Source organism: Cnephaeus nilssonii, assembly GCF_951640355.1.
Source record: "Cnephaeus nilssonii genome assembly, chromosome: 20".
NCBI classification, from domain to species: domain Eukaryota; kingdom Metazoa; phylum Chordata; class Mammalia; order Chiroptera; family Vespertilionidae; genus Cnephaeus; species Cnephaeus nilssonii.
Window position 1 is genome coordinate 50591834 of NC_137091.1, and position 25936 is coordinate 50617769.

A 25936-nucleotide genomic window follows, 5' to 3' on the forward strand; every position below is an offset into this window, starting at 1 on the left:
CCCCACCAGGCCTTCAGCAACCTATTGTCTGCGTCCGAGGGCCATGCATATATGCATACAAGGTCTTTGGTTGATTACATCCCACCCACCCACCCTCCCCCGCCTTTCCTCCCAGATTCCACACTCTGTTCCATGCTCCATGTCTCTGGTTCCACTCCATTCATCAGTTTGTTACTTAGATTCCACATGAGTGCGATCACGTGATACTTGTCTTTCTCTGACTGACTTATTACACTTAGCATGATACTCTCCGGGCCCCTCCATGCTGTCTCAAAGGGTAAAAGATTCTTCTTTTTTACGGTTGCATAGTATTCCATGGTATAAATGTACCTCAGCTTTTTTATCCACTCATCTACTGATTAAACACTATTAAAAATGTTTTAATTGTATAAACATAGTTAAAAATGTGGAATCGTGCATTTAAAAAACCCTTCGAATCAAAATATGCAATACTTAAAACTGAAATAAGAGCTTTAAGGCAAATGTTAAGGCCTAAGAAGGCACTAAGTTTTTGGATTTATAATTTAAGAACTATATTTAATAATCCCAGACACTTAAAATGGATAAAAGAAGAGACTGAGAAAGATCTTATTTTTAACTTTATTTTTATTGACACTACTACAGATAGATATAACAACCACCACCATATTAAACTAAAAACCTGTGCACAGAAACAAGATGAAAAAATATATCAATCAAGATGTTAACCACAATCTTTGGATGATGAAAATATGGGTGTATCTCTTCTACATTTTTGCAACTTCAAAGTTTCTATAATGAACACATTCTGTGTTTACAATGGAAATATATGAAATAAAGGTGGATTACCAAAACACTATGATAAAGATCATTCAAGGAAACCAAGACAAAATACTTAACCGTAATCCCACAACCACACCACTATTTCTTAATTATTCTCCATATTTCTTCCCATCTTTGATTCTATGCATACTTATCATTAACACCCTAACAATCACAGACTGGTGTACAGACAGATGTTAATAGGAGCTGTTAGGTGCTGGGAATATGGGTGGATTTCTTTTCTATTTGATTGAATTCCCCCAAATTCTGAGTATTATATTTGCAATGGGAAAATACATACATAAGATTTAATAGCAAAACACCAAAGATCACCCAAGGGATTTGAGACAGAATATTTAACCATAATTCCACAACAACAACACTATGTTAATGATTCTCCACACTTTTTCTCACTGAAGACTTGATGTGTACATAGTCAACACTCACCACAAGTTTGTGCACTGGAACAAGATGGAGGAAACAGATCGAGATATTCAGTTGTTGGGTGTTGGGAACATGAGTGATGTTTTTTTCTTTTCTAATTTACTGTATCTTCCAATTTTTTCCTCTGGGTATGTACTATGCTTGTAATAGAAGCATAATAAGCTTTTTTTTTTTATCAGAACACTATTACTAAGGAACATTTGAAAACAAAGGTAATAGAACATCAACTTTGAATACACATTTTGACACAGTTATAATCATAAACCTGTGCACAGAAACAAGAAACGATTTATTAAAGAGTGTATCTGTCTTTGGATGGTGGGAATATGGTTTGTTTGTTTTCCTCCACTTTTATTTCCCAAGTATTTGATGATGAGTTCAAATTTTGTTCACAATGGAGACATGACTATAAACTTTTTAGTAACTTAACTACCATTAAGAACATCAAGAAATTTAAGAAAAATAATGCTCAACTAGAAGCCTACAACAACAACACAACAGCTGTTGACTAAAAGCATACATTTTAAAACAGTTATAATTGTAGTATAAATATAATTCTGTGTCCTGCTTTTTCCACTTAATATTCTGTAAATATATTTCCATGTTACTACATAACTCTGCATGATTATCATTTTTAAAACAGCTGAGTAAGAATCAGATACGTTCACTTAATCATTCTATCGTTTGGCATCAAAGTTGTTCCTAATTTTTCACTAGCACAAGGTTGGAACGGACACCCTGACATTTGGCAAGTTGCTTTCCGAGAAGGAGCTACCGATTGACGCTGCCAACAGGGATGAACCCAAGTTCACCCCAACATCAGCAATGGCTCCCTTCTCCGGGGCCCGCTCGGACGCAGTGCCTCACTGCTCCCGTTTTCCCGGATGTCCGTTCCAACCTCCGGTCTTTTGATGCAGCGGGCCCTCATGACATCATGCCATCCAGATGGCCCCCTTCTAAACTGCCCAGGCCACATCCTCACCGGCCTGGCCTTCCAATCCATTTCCGATGTTTCCCTCTGTCTGCGTCCTCACCCTCCTAGGTCTGCTGCGGTGTGAGGACTCCTTTCTTTGGCTTACTCCTTTCTGCTCCACGCTCTCAGTCCCACCGCCTCTCTGGACTGTGGAACTCCCAGCAGCTCTGACACACTCTCCTCCAGCCCTGACCACGCAAATCTAGGAGAGTGACATTTGGGCACATTCCCAAAGAAAGTATTGGCATTTTCTTTCTCAAATTAACTGCTCTTATCTTTTGTTCACTTCTTCATCAGATCCACTTTTGAATTTTTTAAAAAAAATTTTAAAATTATTTTTCCAGTCAACTCAAAGCCAAAAAAAAAAAAAAAGAAAAAGAAATTTCAATAGTCATGACACGAGGGGGAGGGGAAGCAAAAGGAGCACAAGTGTCCACAGAAGACGGCACAGGAAACCACAAGCTATGAGGTCGATCTGTCATCGATGGGAATCAGACCAACCGGACACTAATGATAGCTCCAAAGTACTCAGGAGGGCCGAAAGAGGCGAGAACAGATGGTAACAAAACAAATTAAGGCTGCTGGGAACCTGAGTCCATGTTAAGCTTAGGTTGACTGTAAAGAAAGCTCTTCTTTAAAAAAAAAAAAAAAAATTCTTAAAAAAAAAAATGCAAGTTAGACAGGGGGTTGAGGGTCAGACAGGTGAAGACAAGAATTAGGTTCAGTAAGAGAAAGCTCTAAGGATACTCGCTCCTGGGCACCCAGGTGCAAACTGACTTGCGGCGGCACCTACTAACAAAGCCACGCTGCTACTTGTCACTTAAGGCAGAAGCGCACACAAAGCGATGAAAGTTGTCACCTGCAACCGTATTTACAGCATGAGAGGCTCTGCTCACGGCTCCAACCTTCATTAGGCACTGTCGTGATCTAGTGATGGTTGCAACCCACTCTCTTAAAGGCAAGGAAGCAAGATTTACAGGGAAAAGCTGGGCGTTTGGGGATTCACTATCGAACACACATTAAGTTGGTTAAACAAACACAAACTTGCAGTATTTTTGCATGAGGATCACTGCAAGGTACAATATGGCAAGGGATCACCTTGGGTCACAAAAGGTCAATTCACAGATTGCAAAAGGCTTATACAGCATTAGGTGCCAAGGTGTTGGTGTAGACATGATGGCTGAAAAGGAAGCTCAAAGAACTTCTCTTCTCAAACAGCACAGAGGAAAGGACATTTATCTCGCATGCCTACACCTTACAGGAATATTTAAGAGTAAGGGACAACACACAGTTACTCAAAAAGATACTCAAGGGGTTAAAATAATGCACAAGAAATCTTTCACAGGAACTAAGATATTTATAAGTATGGTGCTCATTTCCTCTTCCAAAAAAAAAAAAAATTGAAGCATACCACGGAGGTATCTCTGCACAGTAAACTGTAACTCTGTGTCATTAAAATCCAAGTACCTGTGACTACTGTTTGCTATGATTTGCTCTTTTATATACAGCTCAGGAAAATGATAGGTAGGTTACAGAAGTATTTGGCTGGGGCTATTTCTGTCGTCTCCGATCTCCTAGGACTGTCCCTCACGCTGATCACTGGGATGAAGGGGAAGGGATGTGCTGTGGCTTCCCCACAGGCACGCACTGGCGTGTGACGGGGGAAGGTAAGACCAATGGAACCACCACCTCCTCCTCCGGTTCCTTTCCAGTCCAGTATCTGTTGCTAAAAGTCAGTGTGTCCAAGTCGAGCTAAGTGTCCTCCTGACATGGTTATGGGTTGCTGTGGGTTCTCTGTGAGGGCCAGGTCCTAAGGAAAGGGAGGTTTTCTGACCTCTCCACTTGTGCTCTCAGCCAGTGTGGGTGTTCTGGTGTCTAGCGAGGGAGAGGCGGTCACGGAAGAACTGCCCGCAGACATCACATTTGAAGTACTTGTCGTCAGCCCTGTCATTGCCGTGAGTGCTGGAGCTGGCGTGCCCAGTGTAGTGTGAGCTTTCCCCGTAGACATTTCCAGACTCAAATATTATCACTCTGGCGTGGGTCTGCCGGTGCTCCCCGTAGGCCGAGGTGGTGGTGAAGGTTTCTCCACACTCCCTGCAGTCGTAGTATGGTTCTTCAACCTGAATCTCTTGATCTTCGTCTTCTTCTTCTGGGTCTTCGATCCCTGCGCCATCTGGCTCATCGGCGTCTTCCTCTGGCTCTTCAGCCTTCCCCTCCAGCTCTTCATCTCTCTCTTCAGGGTCTTCGATTCCTTCACCATCTGGCTCATCAGCATCGCCGTCGGGCTGTTCGGCCTCTCCGTTGGGCTGTTCGGCCTCCTCATTTGGCTCTGCAGCCTCCCCATCTGGCCCCTCAGCCTCCCCATTGGGCTCAGCGGCCTCCACATTGGGCTCGGCAGCCTCTACCTCCGGCTCAGCGGCCTCCACTTCCGGCTCGGCAGCTTCCATGTTTGACCCCTGGATCCGCAGAACTTCTCGTGGAACAAGGACATTGGCTTCAACTTCCTGGGCGGCTGCTTCTTCCTCTTCCACATGGAACTTCTGGTGTTTGGTGAGAACTGTGTTGTGAATGAAGGACTTCCCACAGTCCTTGCACTCAAAGAATGGAGACTCTCCTTTGGGGGGCTCAGTGAGGAATGAGGTATGAACGAAGGAAGCCCCATAATCGTAGGGCTCGTCATCCTTCTCGTGAATTTTCTTGTGCTCCTTCAGGTCTGACTGGCTGAGGAAGGACTCTCCACATGTTCCGCACTCGTAGTGCTTCTCTTCGGCCTGACTTCTCTGTAACTCGGCGAGGGCCAAGCCTGCATGGACAGCGCCATTGCTTCTCGGGGCCTGCTCCGGCGAACCCTCTCCCATGTGAAGTGCCAGATGCTCATTGAAGACAGAGCCATGAATGAAATCTTGCCCACACACGTGGCACTGAAGATACATCCCTGTAGGATTCGCCTGTGGGGCCCGAAACCTCTGTGGGTTAATGATGAAAGGGTGCATAAAAGGCTCATCGTACCTCCGGTGGCCATAATATGGGTCTTGCTCATGAACTTTCTGATGCTCAAAAAGGAATGAGCTATGAACGAAAGATTCGCCACATGCTGGGCATTCGAAGAGCTGCTCTCCAGTGTTCTCTCTCTGGTACTCGCTGATGGAATGGGTGTGAATCACAGACTGCGTGTACTCACGAGTGTCGATGAGGTACTCTCTGCCATGAACTTTCTGATGATCCTTAAGGTCGGCCCGATCTGCAAAGCCCAGCCCACAGTCCTTACATCCGTAGATTGAGTCCTCAGAATCCTCTTCCTCCTCTTCCTCCTCCTCCGGCTCTTCCTGCTCAGGCCTGCCACGGCCTGCACCCCGAATGACAGAACCTCCGTGGAACTCTTCTCGGGCATAGATTTTCCGATGCGCACTGAGGGCTTCAATGGTAGCGAAGGACTGCCCACAGTCCTTACATGCTTGCGGCACTGGCCGTTGGGCATAGCTTGTCTGTGCTGGCTGTTCAGCATAGCTCATTTCCACTGGCTGTCGAGGATAGCTTGTCTGTGCTGGCTGTTGGATGCAAGTCATCCCCTCTGGTTGCTGAGCACAGATCATGCCCACTGGCTCCTGACCGTACGTCTGCACTGGCTCTTGGACGTAATTCATCTCCACCAGGTCTTCAAGGAAACTCATTTGCATGGGCTGCTGAATGCAGGTCATCTCTTCTGGCTGCTGAATGCAGGTCAGCCCTTCTGGCTGCTGAATGCAGGTCAGCCCTTCTGGCTCTTCAGCGTAACTCTGCACTGGCTCTTTAACGTAACTCATCTCCACTAGCTCGTCAAGAAAACTAGTCTGCACTGGCTGTTGAATGCAAGTCATCCCCTCTGGCTCTTGATCATAATTCACCTGCACTGACTGGTCAGCATAACTCTTCTGAGGGTCAGCAGAGGCCAAGCTGCGAATAACAGATCGTTCGTAGTTGTCGTTTCCAAAGGGCTTCTTTCTGTGGTGAATCTTCTGATGCTCAGTGAGGTCGGAGCTGCGAACAAAGGCCTCTCCACACTCCGGACATTCATAGAGTTTCTCTCGAGGGCGAAATGTTTCAGGTTCACCGACGTGTAGGGGGTGAATGACTGAAGTCTCGCAGTTCCTGCGCTCAATGTTTTTCTTCTTGGCACGAGCCTTCTGATATTCAGGGACATTTGCGTTGGAAACAGGCGATTGGCCATCCTTCTTAAACTCACTGGCTCCCTCTGCAGCAAGACTTTTTGGAGCGTCAGTACCAGATACACGGCGTATAACAGAGTCCTTGTAGTTGTTATTCTTGTCCATTTCCTTAGGGCTGGCTCTGGCAGGAGTTTTCTGTTGCTTATCATTAAGATTTGAGGATCCTCTCTTCTCATTACTTTCGTTTCCACTGGGAATTTTGGGAAGTTTGAAAACAGGTAAGCTATGGATAACGGACCTCTCGTTTTTCTTTTCTTCAGAGGTCTTCTCTCCAGCATGGACTTTCTGTTCAGTAATATTTGAGCTCGTAATGGTAGACTCTGTGATCACTTTTGGTTTATTGGGCCCCACGGCACTCTGACTTTTCTGGACTTCAGCAAAATACAAGCTATGAATAACAGACCTCTCATTTGCTTTCTTCTCAAGGACATTTTCTTTAGTGGAAATTTTCTGGTTGTCATCAGGATTAGAGCTAATGGTGAATGCATTCTCGTCTTCATTTTCAGGTGGTCTTGTTATAGTATGACTCTTCTGAGACTCAATCAAGGGCATATTATGAATGATATTAGACTTCCCGTACGCCTTGCTTTCATAGAGATTATTTCGAATGCTAATTGTGGGAAACTCACCGAAGTAAGGGCGTTGCCTGAAGGCGCCGCCACCATCTTTAAAGCCATAGAGCTTTTCCTGTAAGTAAGATCTCTGACGCCTTCTCAGGGACTGACCAGGAATAAAGGTTTCCTCACACACTTTACCCTTGTTTTCAAACAGGTTTGCCCTAGTGTGAATCTTCTGATGTTCTTTCAGAGATGAGCTGTGACGGAAGGTCTCCCCGCACACCTTGCATTCGTACATTTTCTCTTTGGCATACATCCTCTGCAGCTCCTTAAAGGCTGGGTTGGGTTGAAAGCCTTCATCTTCTTTGTCATCTCTCCCATGGATTTTCTTCTGGTGTTCAACCAGAGCAGAACTGTGAAGGAAGGTTTCCTTGCACACCTTACACTCATAGAATTTATCTTTCCCGTACATTTTCTGAAGCTCACTGAAGGTGGGGCTAGGCATGAAGGGCTCCTCATACTCCTCATCATTACCTTCTGTGAGATGCTCTCTAGAGTGGATTTTACAATGCTCGGCAAGATCGGCAGTCTTGTCGAAGGTTTCCCCACACTCCTTACACTCAAAGCACTTCCCGCGAGCCGCACTTTTCCGAGTGACAGCCACACTGCGGATGAACGCTTCCCCGTACTCACAGAGATTCTCTCTAGTGTGCATGATCTGATGTTCGACAAACTCGGAGATCACACCGAAAGCCCTCCCACACTCATCACACACATAGGGCATGGCTGCAAACTCAGGCGGCTGCGACTCGGCGCCGGGGGAGCTAAGGCTGCTCATGCTCAAGGCCTTTCTCATGTCACTATACTCAAAGGGCCTCTTGCGCGGAGAGCCTCTCTGATCCTGAACGGAACCCTTCGCATCTGTGTCAAACTGATAGCGCCTTTTTCTTTCCAGAACCCTCTTTTTGGAAACAAGGTTTGAGTTACAATTAAAACCTCCTCCCCCAAAGGCACCGCCCGCACAGCCCCGCTCCTGGATCACTGACTCTCTGTTTGAGGACGCTTCCTTCCAGTCCTGGTCTGGCCTTCTGGGGAACCTCAGGAACCGGTCATTGGGTTCTCTCGCTCTTCCGGGTTTGGAGTTGCGCGAAGCATCCTTGTTGAATTTTTCCATTATCACTCCATGCGAAGGCTCCTGCTCACAAATACCCCGGCGATGGGTTGACTTTTTGGCTTCAGGCGTAGTTCTCAGACCTGGAAAGAAACACCGAATGTAAACGCTCCCTAGTTCCTGTACCTGTGCAAAGTAACAGTAGGTCTTCCGTGACGGTGGTGTGGATATAAATTGTTAAAGGTCTATCAGTACAGCAGGTCCTCGAGTAACATCGTCTCATTTTAATTGATGAGATGCCGTAGGAATTTAACTCTGTTGACATCCATTGGCCTATGGTTTATAAAGCTCATTTCACGTAACTCAGTCCAGAACCTCTGGACGTTAAGTGAGGACTCAGTGTGTGTATGTACATATTCGTGCCCATCTCACCGATTAACGTGGCCACTGTGCATGGTCTACCTAGTGCTTACCTCGACTGGTGCTGGGGTAGGCACTTCTCTTTGACCTTGAATGGCCTTGTGTCATGTGGGAGTGGCCATCATCTTCGGCAAGCTGAAGCCCTGTTCACAATGATACGACAGCTCATACTCAAGTTGGGGACCAAGACTCAGCACTATAAACTGAGGCCTGCCTTTCGCGGGGCCACTGAACAGGAAGCAGCCCCAATCCGATCCTTTGGACGTCGTGTGCCTTCAGCTCCACGTCCTTCCTACCACCCCTTAGCTCTGCTCCTCTGGAGGCGGTCAATCTTCCTGACTCCACCTACACATTTGTGCAGGGGCCTTCGTCTCCCTACATTCACTGCATCCTTTTAGGCTCCACCTTTTCCTCACCACCTCCTCCATCTCCATGTCCTGTTCCACTGGCCTCAGGGGTGTCCTCCTGGACCCTCTGGAAGCCTCTTTCCCTGCCTCTTCCGCCAACACTGGAGCGCCTCAAGGCTCCACTGCCTACACAGAACTCTCGGCACAGCTCTCTCCACCGCGCAGGCCTGAACGGCCAGAGGCCTGCTCTGACCGAGCTAGGGGACTCTAGGCGGGCACACAGGCATCAGCGTCCCATTCCGAGTGTGTATTTAAGTCTCTGCTGTCACCACCTGTGAGAGTATCAACTCTGTGGCAGGTGCCATCTCCGTGTCCCCCCCAAATATGCTCTCCACCCAGAGCCAGAAGGATTTCTGAACAACAGAAATCTCTTCATTTATGTCTCTGCTTTGAGAGCTTTCAAAGCTTTCTGATTTCCCTTGACGTCCAGACAGACCAACGTGGACGCTACCGGCTACCGCCCTGCAGGTGGAAAGAGGAAGGTGGCGGATGCTCCAGTGCCTGCAGGAGCAGCGGCTTACCCAGGAAAAGCAGTTTCCTGTAGTTCTCCATGTTGTCCTTGATGGAGTTCTGAGCCTTCCTGTCCTCGGTGAGCTTCACCATGTCCTGGTATGACATCGTGTCCTGAAACAGCAAACACAGACCACTCAGTGGGGTCCGTCCGAGGGGCACGCAGAGAGAGAAGAACGCTGGCGACACGGGAGCTACAACATACAAAGGTATGTAGGAAGTGCTCACAGCGTTTGGGGTTCTGAGTGGTCCAGGTCAAGTTTAACTAGGGACCTACTTTGTACCTACCTTGGCGCTATAGTCTGAGGAAGATCCAAAAGACGTATGACACACATTCCTTGCCCTCATGCAGCTTATAATTTGGTTGGAGAGAAAAGACTCGTGAAACAATTAGAGAACAATAAGCAATAAAGTGGGGAACAGATAATCAGTGCTAAGGGGCTTAGTAGAGGGACACTTCAGGGTGGGCTGGACTAGTGAGCAAAGGTTTTGTAGAGAGCCCTGGGTGGGGCATCCCGGGGTGGGCAACATTTTGACACAGAGAGAGGGGGCTGGTGGGAAAGCTTCACCAGGCTAACTATCAACTGTGCGTGGCATGTGTGGGGAGCAGAAGGAACATGTGTGTCAGCAGACATCTGGTCAGGAAGTGTGACTGAAGCCTCCACCCCTGCACATGCACACACACACACACCGTGTCTTGCACACACATGCTCTGCACAACACGGCCCACTGTGGGCTCCTCTGGGCGTGCAGAAGTCCCCATACCCAGGGCGTTCTAAGCGCTCAGTGCCTTCCTTTCACAGCGCTCTGTTGTGTTCTAATGGGTCCTTTCCTAAAAATTTTTTTAAATTCCCTGTATTACTCAGAGTCTTCTATACAGAATCTTCCAGAACCTTTTCTCACTGCTGCACTGAAACATGACTGCTTTCAGAGGACGGAGGTCCCGGGGAGCACAGCACCAAGGCTGAGGCACGCTGAAGGAGGGAGACGGGGCCGTGGGGAGCCCACCCGTTTTCAGAGCCACGGGAAAGCAGGGGGAAGGGAGGACCGCGCCATGTTTGAGCCGAGCAGCCTTGGGAACAGAAAACGTGGAGCCTCAGGTTCGTCTGTAAAACGGGGAGAAGGGCATCAGCCCACCTTGCCGTATGTGGGGGAGGCTGTTCTTCAATGTGACGTGTGGTTTCAACAGGAAAAAGTATGTGAAGGAAACATACATGACTAAACTCTTCTAGAAAGATACTTGGGTAATGTATTAGATAGTTCCACTGCTGGGAAGTGGCATGGACATTAACTGAGCTCTGAACCTTCCTGCCCTCAGCGAGCTTCCACACGTCCTGGTTGGACACTGTACCCTAAACGGCAAACAGGGGCGCTCACCGGAGTCTGTCTCATGGGCCTCCAGAGAGAGGAGAACACGCAGCACAGAAGGTAGCTGCACAATGAGGGCGTCTCTCTGGGGAAAGACGCAGGAGCACAGGCACTGGGGTGTCAGAGGAGAGCGAGGGTCCGCGCCCAGGGATGAGCACCAGAACCACCAAGACGATGCGGAGCTTCAAAATGAAACCCGGCGAGGGCCGAGCCTGTGAGGACACCGAGCTGTGAAAGCTCAGGAGGCGCCGCAGAATGGCCGTCACCACCCTGCCTGGCCGAGCTGCCTCACTTGGCGGGACGGCTGAGCTCAGGCCTGCCTCCCTGTCGCAGCGAAGAGGCACCTGTGAGGCAGCAGGGAGACCAGCTCCTCGCCTGGGGCTGGCAGAGAACAGACGGGCCAAGCACGTGGCGGACTGAGGGAGCAGAAGGGTCACCACGGCTGTTTCTGTTGCTAACAGGCCCCGAGGGCCATGGCAAAAGGGAAGGGGTGTTTTCCATATCTGTCTCCATTTGCCCAATCGGAGGATAATAACTGTACATTAAATTCTGATCGGCGATTTCCTATGAAAGGAAGATGCTGCTTTGGTGTGAAACTGTTCACCGAGCACCGTGGGTAGCCCTACAGCAGCGGTTCCCTTTGCATCTGTGATCACCATGGTCCCCACAACTGCACAAGCTCCACTCCAGCCCCGCAGGAGCGGGTGCTGCTGGAGAGCGGGGCCGGCATCAGGGCACTAAGCGGTCTGCTCCTCGGGCTCAGAGCAGGAGGAGTGTCTCTGACCACGGGAGGAGTCAGGAAAACGGTAGCAGTCACTCTGGCCACCTGCCCCCTCTGGGGACAGACCTGGGATCCGTTCAGGAGTAACGGGGGCTCCCTGCCCAGGTGGGATTTTAGGGGGCAGATGCACGCGCGCGTGCGCACACACACACACACACTCTGGGGAAAAGGCACCTCTGCCATGAAATGGAGAGAGGGAACCGAAACATACCTGGGACTGCAGATCGCACTGCATCATGAAGCTCCGGCGACGGCGCCCTCTCTCCATCGCTATGGTTCTCTCCATCGCAGCGGGAAGGGAAAGGTCCCGGTGAGGAAACCCTGGGGAGAGACAGGCCGTGAACTCACGGAGAGGCCTGCCGGCCTCGCAGGCGCACTGGGAGGTCAGAGCGCAGGACTTACTGCTTCTGGCAATCCTGCCGCACGGCCAGCGCTCCCGCAAGGCCAGGTCCCTGCTTCGGGCCCTCCGCTCCCGCATCCGGGCTCGCTCCCAAGCCCGGCCCCGGTCCCAGGCTCGGTCCCAGGCCCGGTCCCAGGCCCGGTCCCAGGCCCGGTCCCAGGCTCGGTCTCGATCCCGGTCCCAGGCTCGGTCTCGATCCCAGTCCTGGTCCCAATCCCGGTCCCGTTCTCCTGCGAAAGCCAGACATTTGGGGTGAGCAGTGCTGACACGTGTCCCCCCACGTGCATAGCCCCCTCCACAAGAGCACGGTCCTTGCTCCTGCCTTCAGGAATCACATCCCACATCCAGGTCTCCACACGCCCAAGGGCAACCTGGACTCTTGCCATCGCCCTTGGCCTGGAACGGTTTCTGGAGGCTTCGACTACCTGGAGGTTGCGCTAAAGCAAGTTCTGATGCTTATTCAGAAGCTCCGCCCCCCTCCAGACACGTCCGCTGGTTCCCCAGGTCATACACAGTCAAGTCCACCTCCAAGAAGATGGACGTCAGCCCCTCTGCCACCCAAGCCTCTCCCAATGTGCACACTACTCTACTGCAAAACATACGCCCTCCCCCAAAGCAACGCTCCTTTTGAAAGTTCACTGAGCAGCCTGGCTGGGGTGACTCAGTGGCTGAGGGTTGACCTGTGAACTAGGAGGTCACAATCCGATTCTTGATCGGGCCATGTGCCCCCTCCCCCGGTTACGGGTTCAATCCCTGGTGTGGGGCATGGAGGCAGCCGATCAATGATTCTCTCTCATCATTGATGTTTCTATCTCCTCCCTTTCTCTCTGAAACCAATAAAAATACATTAAAAACGAGAACTGATTTTTAAAGAATTGTTCAAGCTCACTGAAGAACTGTTGAACAGCGAGACAGCGTTGGAGCCTCGCCCTGCCCGGGAAGGCTGTGGGTGCAGCCTGAACAGCCCACTGCCACCTTCCAATAGCCAGTGCTGCCGCCCCTGAAAATACACGTCCTGTGCCGCACTCTACGTTAGCGCCGGCTTGGGTATAAAAATGCCTCATCTATCATCAATGAACCTGCGCCCCCCTCAGGTCTCGGAGCAGCAGCGGCTGCCCTGGGGACGGGGGGTGGGGTGGGGGGCGCCCTCAGAGGCCCCGATGCCCACTGTGCACCTTCAGGCCACGGGCAGTGCGGCTGAAGTCTGACCCGATCGTACTCACTGTAGAAACAGGCGGGGCGCAGCAGGGGACAGTCTGCTCCACTCCGGTTCACGTTGTCTTCGTTCTGGGCGTCACTGTCGTCTAAGAGGACACCAGACGCCCACTCAGTGCCGGCCGTCCCCTGCCCTCTCTCATCTCCCCGCGCCCCACCGCACACCCACCTCCACGGGACGCCTCAGCTGGACCACTCCTGGTGGAAACTGGCTTGACCTCTCCTACCTCGCCCCCGACAACTGCAGCCACATACGACTTCCTGGCGCACCACACCCTTCGGTCTCCAAAAGGGAACCGGGCCCTGGTCGGTGGCTCAGTGGTTAGAGCATCGACCCAAGGACAGGATAGCCGTGGGTTGGATTCCTGGTCAAGGGCACGTACACCTCCATTGCAGGTTCCCCAGCCCGGTAGGGGCTTGTGAGTGAGGCAACCAATAGATGTCTCTCTCTCACGTCCATGTTTCTCTCTCTCCCCCCACTTCCACTCTAGAAATCTAAGGAAAAAATATCCTCGGGTGAAGATTAAAAAAAAAGGGAGCCGGGGCCACAGCACGAGACACGTGAGGCTCCTCATGGCCCCTTGCCCCGAGCGTCACCTTCCCTCCCACCTCAGGGCGGGGGGCTGGTTTGTAACCCTGTGCTTCTGCTCCCCGGGGCACCCGGGCCCCATCCCACGTCGGCTGTCCCAGGGGAGAGGGCGTGGCCCGGCCGCCCCGCCTCACCTTCGGGCCCGTACATCTCCTTGTACATCTCCAGCAGGGCCACCAGCTTCTCGCAGGTCTGCGGCCTCCGGGCCTGCACCCAGGGCTTGATCCTCTCGGGGAGGATGCTCAGGTACTGCTCGAGGACCAAGAGCTCGATGATCTCCTCCTTGGTGTGAATCTCCGGCTGCAACCAGTCAAGGCAGAGGTTTCGGAGTTTGAGCAGGGTCTTCCGAGGCCCGACAAATTCCACGTAGAGGAAATTCCGAAACCTCTGATGAGAAAATTCAGAGTCAGTCGGACTTCCTCCTACGATGGCATCCGGGTCCTGAGCCAAGTCTCTGTCTAGCTCATACGGGCCTGAGGCCCAGGGCTTCTGGAGTTTCCCGTAGTAAAAGCGCCGTGGCGACAGCATCTTTCTAGGGAAAGCGGTCAATGGAGCAACCGAAATGGGTCACGGGAAGGACGCAGCAGCTGTGCCAGCCAGCGGGGACCTGCAGAGCGCAAGGAGACACACGTCCCGGGGGGTGAGGCCCGGCGGCCAGCAACGCGTCTGCGAACAGGCCGAGGGGGCAAGCGGTGCATTATCCCCCCCACACAGACACAGACACAGGACCGCAAGGCACAGGCATGCCTCCGGGCACCACATGCACTGAAGGAGTCAGGTCACTGCTGATCGGCTTTTGATTTCAGAGAGGAAGGGAGAGGGAGAGAGAGAGAAACATCAATGATGACAATCATGGATCGGCTGCCTCCTGCACGCCCACGCCCGCTACTAGGGATCAAGCCCGAAACCCAGGCATGTGCCCAAACCAAGAATTGACCCATGACCTCCTGGTTCATAGGTGGATGTCCAACCACTGAGCCACACCAGTCAGGCACTACTGACTGGTTTTATGATCCTGGGCAACTTACTCTACGCCCTGGCGTCTGTCCCCGTATCTGCAAATAAGGAACAACAGACCAACCCCCTTTGAGGACCACGAAGCTTCCACAAGCCAATATGGCTGAAAGGCTCACCACCTGCCCTGGCCGGGGTAGCTCAGTGGATAGAGCGTCGGCCTGCGGACTGAAGGGTCCCAGGTTCGATTCCGGTCAAGGGCACATGCCCAGGTTGTGAGCTTGATCCCCAGTAAGGGGGCGTACAGGAGGCAGCCGATCCATGATTCTCTCTCATCACTGATGTTTCTCTCTCTCTCCCTCTCCCTTCCTCTGAAATAAAATTTACAAAAAGTCCTCACTACCCAATGCCCAGCCCAGGGCACATGCCCAAGATGCCAGCCATTACTAAACCTGGGTGGCAACTTCCTTTCTTAGCAAACATGGACACAGGGCACTAGGGGCGGGGCCAATCCTGCCATTTCTGAGCATTTCTCCCCGAAACGCAATGAAGGCCGCGTGGCACGTCGGTGCTCAGCCCCGGGGAGTGCAGGCGCCGGTGCCTCCGCCGTGACCACTCTCTCTGCACTGTGCTGCTGTGACCCGATGGCTCAACGGCCATGCAATCCAAGTGCAAGTCCAGCCCTCGCTCACCCCCGCCGCACCTCCAGTGCCAGGGGCTCCGTCCTGGACGGGACGTCACACCCCGTGGTCGCGGGAAGTTCTGCTGGGCTCAGCAGCTGCACAGGGTCCAAGGAGGCAGGTGTGCCCAAGACCCCTCCCTGGAGAGAGTGCCTGTCTGTCCCCAAATCCCGCCTATAGCACTCCCCTGGGTCTCTTTCCTTTCTGTTTCTTTTCCTTCTTTATTCTCATGCAGCCAGTGAAGGCCACACAGCTCCCTTCCCATTCCATCATCTCCCTGCCTCCAGGTGTTATTATGTAGCCTTTTATTACCATCGGCCACACTGGTGTGAAGTGGGCAACACGTGACAAAATCTCGGTTTGGGGGCTGCGTGAACTTGCGGGCTTTCCTTCTAGAGAAGAAGAAAACCACATACAGCACACATTCTTTTGTTTTAAAAGGAAAGCTACATGTTTAAAATTAAGCTGGTGTGGCTCAGTGGTTGAACGCTGCCCTATGAACCAGGAGGTCAGGGTTCGACTTTCGGTCAGGGCACATGCCCAGGTTTCTGGCTCGATCCCCAGTGTGGGACGTGCAGGAGGCAGCCGATCAATGATTCTGTCTCATCATCGATGCTTCTATCTCTCTCCCCTTCTGAAATCAATTAAAAAAACGTATTTTTAAAAAAAATTATTTTGTTTTAATACGTCTAAAGGGGAAAAAAGGTGTTCCAATTGTTTAGAGTTTCACAGTAGACTTATCGCTTGGGAGTAAAGGTGGTAAGCGCGGTCCCACGCTCTCCTGCTGTGACGGGCTGCACTCTGCTCCCTGAACACTGTCCTCCATTGTCCCCCTGGAGCTGTGGCACCAGCATGGTGCCCTGCCCCGCCCTGGCGGCCCTGCCCTCCTCAGGAGGAGGCGTGACAGCGGAGAAGGCACTAGGTGCCACCTGCTGAGCGGAAGCTTCCAAAGCATGGACAGGCAAGTATCCTGGCTCTGAGCACTGATCTTTCGGACGACAGCACAACCTCACCCAGGACCTGGCTCAGAGGGGCGGCCTCCGGCAAGGGCAGAGGCCTCAGAAGCCAACCCGCCCCCACGGGAGGGGGAGGGAGGGAGAGCACAGAGCCCGCGCCTGCCAGAGACAAAACGGGTCCCCGACAAGATCCAGTCCAGTCTCTCAGAGACAGCAGGACACGCTCAGGTATGCAAATCACCTGTTGGAACAGATCCTTTCTGGAACTGCCGAACAAGCCACTACGCACAGGAACAGAGTCAAAATGCCAGGGACCTGCAGACATTTCACAGGAAGAAACACAGGACGAATGAACACAGAAGAAACGTGAAAAAAGTGTCCGAGACCCATCCTCCAAGTGGCTGTAGACTCGGGGATCATTAGGGGTGAGGCCTTTCCGATCACCTCCAAGAAAAGACCAATTCCAGTGTCAGATACACCAACCAGGAGAAAGAAACAGAAAACCTTCAGATTTTTTCTATGAAACCAGAACTCAAAACCCAAGGCGAAGATTAGCACTAACAAACGCTGATCTCTCGCTTAATGAAAGAGGCATAAAAGTCTGAACACTGTCATTACTGAACATCGTTCTAGAGTTCTAGCTAATTACAAGAAAAACAAATCTGAGGCATAAAGAAAGGTGTAAAACTATCATTCTCTTATGAATCAATAGGGAGATGTTATAATTTAATAAGGAAACAATTTAAAACAGACTCCTTAAATATGTATCAACAATATTTTAAGTGGGAAGAGCTCCAATATAAAAAATAGCACCTACATAAATGAAGCTACAAACTATACTGCAATAAGCTAGAAACACAGGATAGTCCTGGGAGATGTATGGATCCAGTACACTCAAGTTCTAAATCCTCCCCCAAATTAATGTATATTATCTAATGGAATTTCCAAGAATAATAATGGTAACTGGACAGTTTCTCTAAGGTAACATGGAATAATTCCATTTAGATCAATATTTTGAGAATTCATATGTCAAAAGGCCAACAAGCCAAACACAAAATTTAAGAAATATATATTTTTTGTTCTTGATACTCTTCTAGAGCAGGTGCATGTCGTAAATCACTGTAAACACAGTGAGCAGTAACACATCTTATTGTGACTCTTCAAGAGAGGGGCGTAAAGTTCAGTGTTTTACAAGTGTATTTGACCATGGAATTCTTTTATTTTATTTTTTTCATCACCAAGAAATAGTTTGGTATAATCTTGGGGTAAGAAAGTTATTTTACAGTATGATGCCTAAAGGCAGAAAGATGACATGAAAATAAGAAGTGATGGTCTTGTCTACACCATCAAAGCCAAAGAAAGAAAATAACAAAAAAAAACCACTTGCAATTTATGACAGAAAGACTGATTCATTTAAGAATCATGAGTTTACTATATACATAGTTGAGTATGTAGTAGTCTATGAAAGTGGCATTGGAACAGAGTAAGGGATATGTAAATTATTTCAATAAGTAGGAATAGGAAAACTAGCCAATCACTAATTTGAGGGAGGAGATCATACCATATATAAAAATGCTAAATCTAAAATAAAAATGAAATAAAATTTTTATCATCTAGGAGCAGGAAAAGGTGGGCTTTTTTTAGAATGAGCATTTAAAATGTTTTATTTATTTTTAAATTTTCATCTTAGTAATTGGGGTGACATTGATCAACATTAATATACTAGAGGGCCAGTGCACAGATTCGTGCACTGGTAGGGTCCCTTGGCTGGCCTGCAGGGATCGGGCCGAAACCGGCTCTCCGACATCCCCCGAGGGGTCCCAGATTGTGAGAGGGCGGTTCTCGGGTGATGCACCCTAGAATCAGGCTTCCTCCTCTCTGGTTCCGGGTGTGTCACTCGAGAACCACAGCTGCCAAGTAACAGCAGCTCGGCAGCTCCTGCATTGAGTGTCTGCCCCCTGGTGGTCACTGCGTGCCATAGCTACCGGTCTGAGCATCTGCCCCCTGGTGGTCAGTGCGCATCATGATCGCTTAGCCTTTTATATATATAGACTAGCGTTCCCGTTGCAGGAAAAATCCTGCAATAGGGTTTCCTGCTGCACTCTACCCCGCCCTGCCTGCTCTCCTCCCTTGTCCCCGGCCCCGCCTTCTCCGCCAGCCCCCCTGCTTTTCTCTCTTCTCCACCAGCCCGCCCACTCTTCTTCCGTCTCCCCTGGCCCCGCCTCCGCTCCTCCCTTCTCCCCCGGCCCCACCTCCGCTCCTCCCTTTTCCCCCGCCCCACCTTCTCCGCCAGCCCGCCTGCTTTTCCCTTCTCCCCCGGCCCCGCCTCCGCTCCTCCCTTCTCCCCCGCCCCACCTTCTCTGCCAGCCCACCCGCTCTCCTTCCTTCTCCCCCGGCCCCGCCTCCGCTCCTCCCTTCTCCCCCGCCCCGCCTTCTCTGCCAGCCTGCCTGCTCTCCTCCCTTCTCCCCCGCCCCGCCTTCTCCGCCAGCCTGCCTGCTCTCCTCCCTTCTCCCCCGCCCCGCCTTCTCCGCCAGCCCGCCTGCTTTTCTCCCTTCTCCCCTGGCCCCGCCTCCGCTCCTCCCTTCTCCTCCCCCCCCCCCCCCCGGCTTGCTTGCTTCTCCGCAGCTTTGCTCCCTTCTGCAACTCTTGGTTTCTTTCTACGCTGTCTTGATATGCAAATTAGCCGCCATCTTTGTTGGGGTAATTTGCATACTCATCCTGATTGGCTGGTGGGCGTGGCGAAGGTGCGGTCAATTTGCATGTTTGTCTATTATTAGGTAGGATACCGGTCTGAGCGTCTGCCCCCTGGTGGTCAGTGCACATCATGATCGCTTAGCCATAGATAGATAGATAGATAGATAGATAGATAGATACCGGTCTGAGCGTCTGCCCCCTGGTGGTCAGTGCACATCATGATCGCTTAGCCTTATATATATACATATAGATACCGGTCTGAGCATCTGCCCCCTGGTGGTCAGTGCGCATCATGATCGCTTAGCCTTTTATATACATATAGACTAGAAGCCCAGTGCATTAAATTCATGCATTGGGGGGGCCCCTCAGCCCAGCCTGTGCCCTCTTGCAGTCTGGGAGCCCTTGAGGGATGTCCTACTGACAGCTTAGGCCTGCTGCCTGTGAGCAGTCAGACATCAGCACTGCCACGGAGGCAGGAGAGGCTCCTGTCACCGCTGCTGCGCTCGCCAGCCGTGAGCACGGCTGGCACTATTATTCACTGTAGGAGTGCACTTACCCACTGCCGTGACCCTAAATCCAAGCCACCATCTTTCCCTCAGACCTGAGGGTGGCCTCCTGGCACCCACTGTTTCAACCTTCCCCTTCTGAACCCTGCAACCAGATGACATGTTAAAAACAAAAATCTGATCATCATGTTACTTCCACGGTTCAAGGTCGCAGTGGCTTCCCATGTGCTGCAGACCAAGCCACGTGCTTACCTGCCCCCCACGTCCATCCAATGCTGACCGAGTCCTTCCTTTGCTCCGGGAGTCCTGGACTGTTGGCTCCTCTCTCGTTACCTTAGGAACGTCCATGTTTCCTCTCCCAACACTCCTCTTCCCACACTACCATCCACTGCCCTTCAGGGCTCAATTTTCATGTCCCTGGTTTCCTCAGGGAGGCCCTATATGGCCTCTTCCAGATTAAGGTAACTGCCTGCAGCAAATGCCTGAGTCTCACAATCACGTGTTCAACGTCTTTCATTACTTAACACGTTATGAGCTCCAGGGACGCACTTCCTTTCCCACGGGGGCCATGTTCATTGGTGACTAATGACTCTCGTGCTTCTTTAATCGCCCAATAAGAGAGAAAGAGTGGCCTGAAGTGGCAGCTGAGTGCTGGGAAGAGTGAGGATACCGAGAAGGATGGCGCGAGGGCAGGGAGAGTGTCTGGCGAACACGGGATCCACCAGGAGTGTGTGTGCGTGTTCCGAGAGCACAAAGGGTGCCGTGGCCGTGTGGATGGGCCACGGGTGCCAGGAGGAGGAAGGATGCGCCCACTCCAAGGAAGGGTGTGGCGCTGTGCGGCGAGAAGTCAAGTTCGGCTCACCTGGACTCGGCCACCTGGCGCTGGGATCTAGTCAGCCGTCTGCGAAGAGGGTAGAGGTTGGAGAAGGCAGAGCTGGGGAAGGAAAGGAAAACATGAGACATCACATTTGCTTTGCCGGGACCGGGTTCCTCCGGCGGGCGATGACACCGCAGCAGCAGCAGCAGCACCTTCCTCTCGGGCACTCGCAGGGCTCAGAGGAGACCAGGAAGAACAGCCCTCCCCGATGGCAGGGCCACGTGCTCGCCGAGGCCCAGGCTGTCCCCTGGGCTGTAGTCAGCGCCTTTCTCAACGCGGCTATGTCAGTGGGCGCGCAAGGCAGCCTGCGGGTGTGTCAGAACGTCTCTAACCAGCAGAGCAAACTGAGGAAGACACAGGGCGTGGGCTTATGGCAACTTAACAAGCCCACCTATTGGCTAGGTGGCACTGGCCACTCGCTACAGGCAAGGGCCGTGGGGCAGGAGGGGCAAGTGGCTGAGAAGGCACTATTATTCACTGCTAATGACAGGCCAGGGACAGCACGTAGCACCTCACTTTTATTGTCTCTTGTTGATCCTCACCACGCGCTCTCGTTTCATAGAAAAGCAGAGGCTCTGAGGACTCAATCTCAGAGCTCATGGCAAACTATTACAGATCAGCCTTTGGAAAAACAAGAAAAAACAGTACATTGACTTGTTTCCCATGGACACCACGTGGGAGGACACGGGTACCCCTTAGAGAAGGGAGGTGAGGCTGGTGATGCAGGGCCAGAAACTGAACTCGACTGCGTGTATGTAAGTAACAGGAAGAGCCAGCTCCCATAGGCCCTTGTTGCTATGGTGACCATTACTTTTGGGCAGTGCTATCATCACCGAATCTTACAGAACCTCGCATAGGTTCTCGGCGAGCTCCCGGTGGGCTCTGCTAACGCTGTCACTGGCGGATGTATGCTTCAAAAAAATCCCTGGAAACTGGTCCTGCAGCAGACCCGCACGTGGCTGTGCGCATGCGTGGCCCCTGCCCGCCCGCGGCCCCCCTCCCAGCAGGAAACCCCGCCCCATGCCGAGAGGCCCCGCCCCCACCCCTGCCTCCAGGCCCGCCCCCACCCCAGGCCCGCCCCGCCCCATGCTGAGAGGCCCCGCCTCCAGGCCCGCCCCCACCCCCAGGCCCGCCCCGCCCCATGCTGAGAGGCCCCGCCTCCAGGCCCGCCCCCAGCAGAGAGCCGCCTCCTCCCCTCACTCCGCGCCGTGCCCCCCCACATTCCTGCCCCACAGGCTGCAGGACCACCCCTTCCCGCGAGGCCTGCCCTGTCCCCCAGCCCCCACACCTCACACCCACAGCCCGCGCCTCGTTCCTCCTCTGAAGACCCTGCCTTTCCCCACGTGGCCGCAGTTCTCTCCTAAGTGACCCCAGGACTGGGCAGTTGAACCTGGTGCCCACTTCTGACGCGGCTTTGGCGCCCCTCAGAGGAAGCGAGGCTCTTGCCACATCGCGCGGCCACGAAAGATGGCGCCACTGCGGCGAGCGCACTGCTGGCCGCTCTGCGCCTGCGCAGCAGAGACCGCGGGGCGGCTCGGAGCCTGCAGCCCCTCAGCCGGTCCCCTCAGCCCTGCTGTCCCTCAGGAAGGCGCCCTGTGCAGTAAGCCTTGGCTGCGACCTCCGGGCTGCCCCCCGCGGCCCGCCACCACTCAGGAGAGGGCCTGCACTGGAAGCCTCTGTGGCCTCCAACCAACAGCGCCAGGACGGTCGGGGTCTTCAGCGCCATCCGTCACTCAGGACAAGGTGGCCCCGCCCCTGGCCCCGCCCACCGTCACTCAAGATGGCCTGGCCACCGTGGTGCCGGGTGGGCGGGGCTCCCAGGCCCTCCCAGGGCCCGCCCCTGCAGCATCACCGTCATTTACTCATCACCGGGCGGTATCGTGCCAGGCACGCAGGACAGGACAGCCCACCCTTGGGCCCACCCGGGCAGGGCCACAAGATGGCGCATGTGCAGTGAGCCTCGCCACTTACTGGCCAACAGGCACCGCAAGATGGGTTGGGTCTGCACCTCCCACCATCCGTCACTCAAAATACGTCATCCTCTCAGCCCCGCCCTCTGCAGCCCCGCCGCCATTCAAGATGGCGCCTGCGCAGTAATCCTCATCGGCTACCTGTCGGCCCACCTAGCGCGGGAGTACGCAGGACTGCAGCCCCCATCAGTCACTCAAGACACACAGCCCTGCCTTGGGTCAGCCCCCTGCAGCCAGCCATGCTGTCACTCAAGATGGCGCCTGCGCAATAAATCTCCCGGCTACCTGTGGGCCAGCAAAGCGCTAGAGTAGGTGGGGCTAAGGAGCCCCGCCCTCGGGCCCGCCCCTGCAGCCAGCCCTGCTGTCATTCATGAGGGCATCTGAGCAACAAGCCGTGGCTTCCACCTAGCAGCCAACTTACATAGCTGCAGGGCATCGGTCCCGAACGACCACAGAGCCACCTGTACGATACATGTTGCTGCTAGCATCCCCCGCCCAGCCAAAAAATGCAGCCAGACACACCCCAGGGTAAAAACAGTCTTGAAAAGACTATCAGGGACGCGGTGGGCCTCTGAAGCTCGCCCCCCACACACACCGGCATACTGACAGCCTGTATCCCTGTCGCTCCAGACAGACAGTTCCACAGCGGCAACAGCCTTAGCAAACTGCAGGCACTGTGCCTGGTCACCCGAAGCCACATGGGCCCCGCCGACTAATCGGACGCTATTCGTGGCTCAATCTGAGTCAGAGCTCAGACCCCATCCTAGTCAGGCTGGAACCGTCACAGCCAGAAAGGTACGAGACAGGCAGGACCCGCGCAGCCTTTCATCACTGCAGCCGCCACAGCCCGTGGCCCCGCCCCTGCGGCCAGCCAGCAAAACTGCGCCTGCGCGGCAAACCTCAGCTGCCCCCATCAAAGATGGCGCTGAGGTAGGCGGGGCTCCAAGACTGTCAGAGTCCACAGTGCCTGGTGATGACAGCCCTTGGCCCCGCCCCAATCTGCAATTAACCAATCAGGACAGCGCCTGCCCAGCAGCTCGCCTATAGCTATCAGGTTGCCATGGCGGGCGGGGCTCCCCAGCCCGTCGCTGTCACAAGACAAGAACCCATAGGCGTCACACCGTTTGGACCCGCCCCTTTCAGCCCTTAGCTCCTCCCACGGCCACTGCGGCAAAACAAGCACCGCCCCCAAACGCGGCAAGGATGCGAGGCGGCCCAAGGACCAGGGACCTCCTGGGAGGAGGGTCCAGCTCTGCAGCCCGCAGCCCGCAGCCCGCAGCCCGCAGCCCCCAGCCCCAGCCCCAGCTCGGGAGAGCGGGCAGACCCAGAGACCTCGCCACCCACGCTCCGCCCTGGCAGGCTGGCAGGGACAGGAGCCCGTCACCACTGCAGCCATCGCGCGCCTGTCCCCCACCTACATCGCGGCAACATAGCGCGGCAACCCCCCCCCACTCCCGCCTGTTCCCACCTATATCGCGGCAACACCCATTCCCGCCTGTCCCCACCTATATCGCGGCAACCCCCCCCCCACTCCCGCCTGTCCCCACCTATATCGCGGCAATCACCCCCCAACTCCCGCCTGTCCCCACCTATATCGCGGCAATCCCCTTACCCCACACTCCCGCCTGTCCCCACCTATATAGCGGCAATCCCCCTACCCCACACTCCCGCCTATCCCCACCTCTATCGCCGCAACATAGCGCGGCACCCCCCGACTCCGCGGCCGCTTCCACTGGGCAGCCGGCCGCACAAGCTGGAGCCGCTGCGGCATGCGCGCACCCCCTGCTTGCCGTCCGCTGCGGACCCCCGCCCGCCGAGGGTACCGCACCTGCGGCGTGATACCGACGCGCCCGCCTGGCACGGAGGCGCAGGCGGGCGGCCGGACTCACCTCACCGCACCGCAGGCACAGCTGCCGGCCGCACGGCCAGCGAGGTGCAGCCCGCGCTCCGGCTAGCGCACCCGCACCGACCCGGGCGCCCGGCGGCGCCACCAGCTCCAGGTGGACATGTCCGCTCCTCCGCTCCTCCGCTCCGACCTGAACCTCCGACTCCGGGCGTCTGCGGCGCAGCGCTGCCCGCGCCTACTTGTGAGCCGCTCCGCAGAGGCGGGGCTCCGGCGCGCGCCAATCAGCGGCAGCGCGCCACCCCGGGCACCCCCCCCCAGTGCCCCCGGGCGCTGCCTATCAGAACACGGTTGCCGTAGCTACCGCTTGGCGCCAGGGCCGGAGGTTGACGTCAACTGAGCCCACGCGAGGGGCCCCCGAGAGGGGTCTGGAAAAAGGGGTGGGGGCTGTGCGCCCCCGACACAAAGAAACGGGGGTGCAGAGAAACCGCCACTAATGGCCCCCGAGTGCGCCACCGCCGAGGAAAGGAAAAGGCGGCGGCGGCGGGGGTGGTGGGGACCACGTATATTTGTCTAAAAATGTCAATCCGAAACAAACATGTATGTTGGATTCTAAAGACAAGAAAGCGGGAGACAAGCCTGCTCCGCCTGAGACACACGAAAGGCATGGGGGCTCACGTGTTCGTACGTGAAGAGATCTTGGAAACCAGGGGCATAAAGACCCAACCACGCCAGGAAAAGCGGGGGGGAGAGGGGAGGAAACTGGCAATTCGCAGGAAAATGCCCATGGCTGGCAGACCTCAGGGACAAAAATCCCGACTCGACTCCGAGACGCTAAAGCGACACCCGCAAGTGCGGCCCGCGGCGCCCTTCCCGCAGCGGCCGGCCGGCAGGACGGCGGGGCCGACAGGTGGCGAGGAGCCCTCGCTCACGCAGGACCGGGCGGCGGCAGGGCTGGCTCGGCGGCCGGGGCTAGGGCAGGGGCAGTGACACACACACACACGTTGGCATGAGCTGGTAAGTGTTCCGTTTGTTTGTGAAGCATGCACACCACCTTGCAGGTCAGACTTCTGGAAAAGCGGGCCAGGAATCGCTAACCGGTTACCTCTAGGGAAAGGGGATGGGGGGGGGGGGGGGGGGGGGGACGAAGGACGGGTTTTTCCCTTCTCCAACCCATGCTGTTTGAATGTTCCTGCCAGAAATGTGTATTTCTTTTCTAGTAGTAACATCAATGAATTATAAAAAGCTCATTAATGTAGCCTCGGAGTCCAATTATTCGCTTTCAAGGAACGAAAGCAGAGGGAAAAGGCGGAGATGTGCAAAGGATTATACGCAAGCCTATTCACGGAGCATGTTTATTAGGAAAATGTGCTCGGCAGAAGAATCCAATTGTGTCCTCGTAAATCACACATGGCAATTTTGTGTGGCCAGTACGAATTTTAAAGGGGAACTTTTTTCATAAGATGCGGTTAATTACAAAAGGCAGGTTACCTAAGAGCCACAGAATGTGAGACCCCAGGTTACAATGCATATTTGGTAAGTTGTAGGTAAATACAGAGTAGGATTTCCACTTAGTAAGTATACATATGAGTAGTCAGTAGTTGCTTGCTACGTTAAGAAGCTCCTGGCTTGGGGTGGGGGCGGTGATCTACACCCAAGTCTTCAATAGTCTCA

The 25936-nt window shown here is 53.6% G+C and overlaps 1 protein-coding gene across 8 annotated transcripts; it reads right to left on the reverse strand.

Moving 5' to 3' along the window:
* Positions 1-584: 584 nt before the first annotated feature.
* Positions 585-24468, reverse strand: PEG3 (paternally expressed 3). 8 transcript variants are annotated; one of them, XM_079760140.1, is made up of 11 exons: positions 24309-24468; positions 20435-20506; positions 16613-16686; positions 13916-14388; positions 13201-13281; positions 11980-12207; positions 11789-11898; positions 9440-9542; positions 8565-8654; positions 8027-8234; positions 585-7393 (listed from the first exon to the last, which is right to left on the reverse strand). In XM_079760140.1, exons 4-11 carry the CDS (start codon positions 14307-14309, stop codon positions 4069-4071), a joined length of 4539 nt encoding a protein of 1512 aa, XP_079616266.1. In that variant the 5' UTR covers positions 14310-14388; positions 16613-16686; positions 20435-20506; positions 24309-24468; the 3' UTR covers positions 585-4068. The 8 variants fall into 8 exon arrangements, with proteins under 8 accessions (XP_079616266.1, XP_079616262.1, XP_079616263.1 ...); XM_079760136.1 differs by having other exon boundaries at positions 585-8234; positions 13916-14081; XM_079760137.1 differs by having other exon boundaries at positions 585-8234; positions 13916-14168.
* Positions 24469-25936: the final 1468 nt, after the last annotated feature.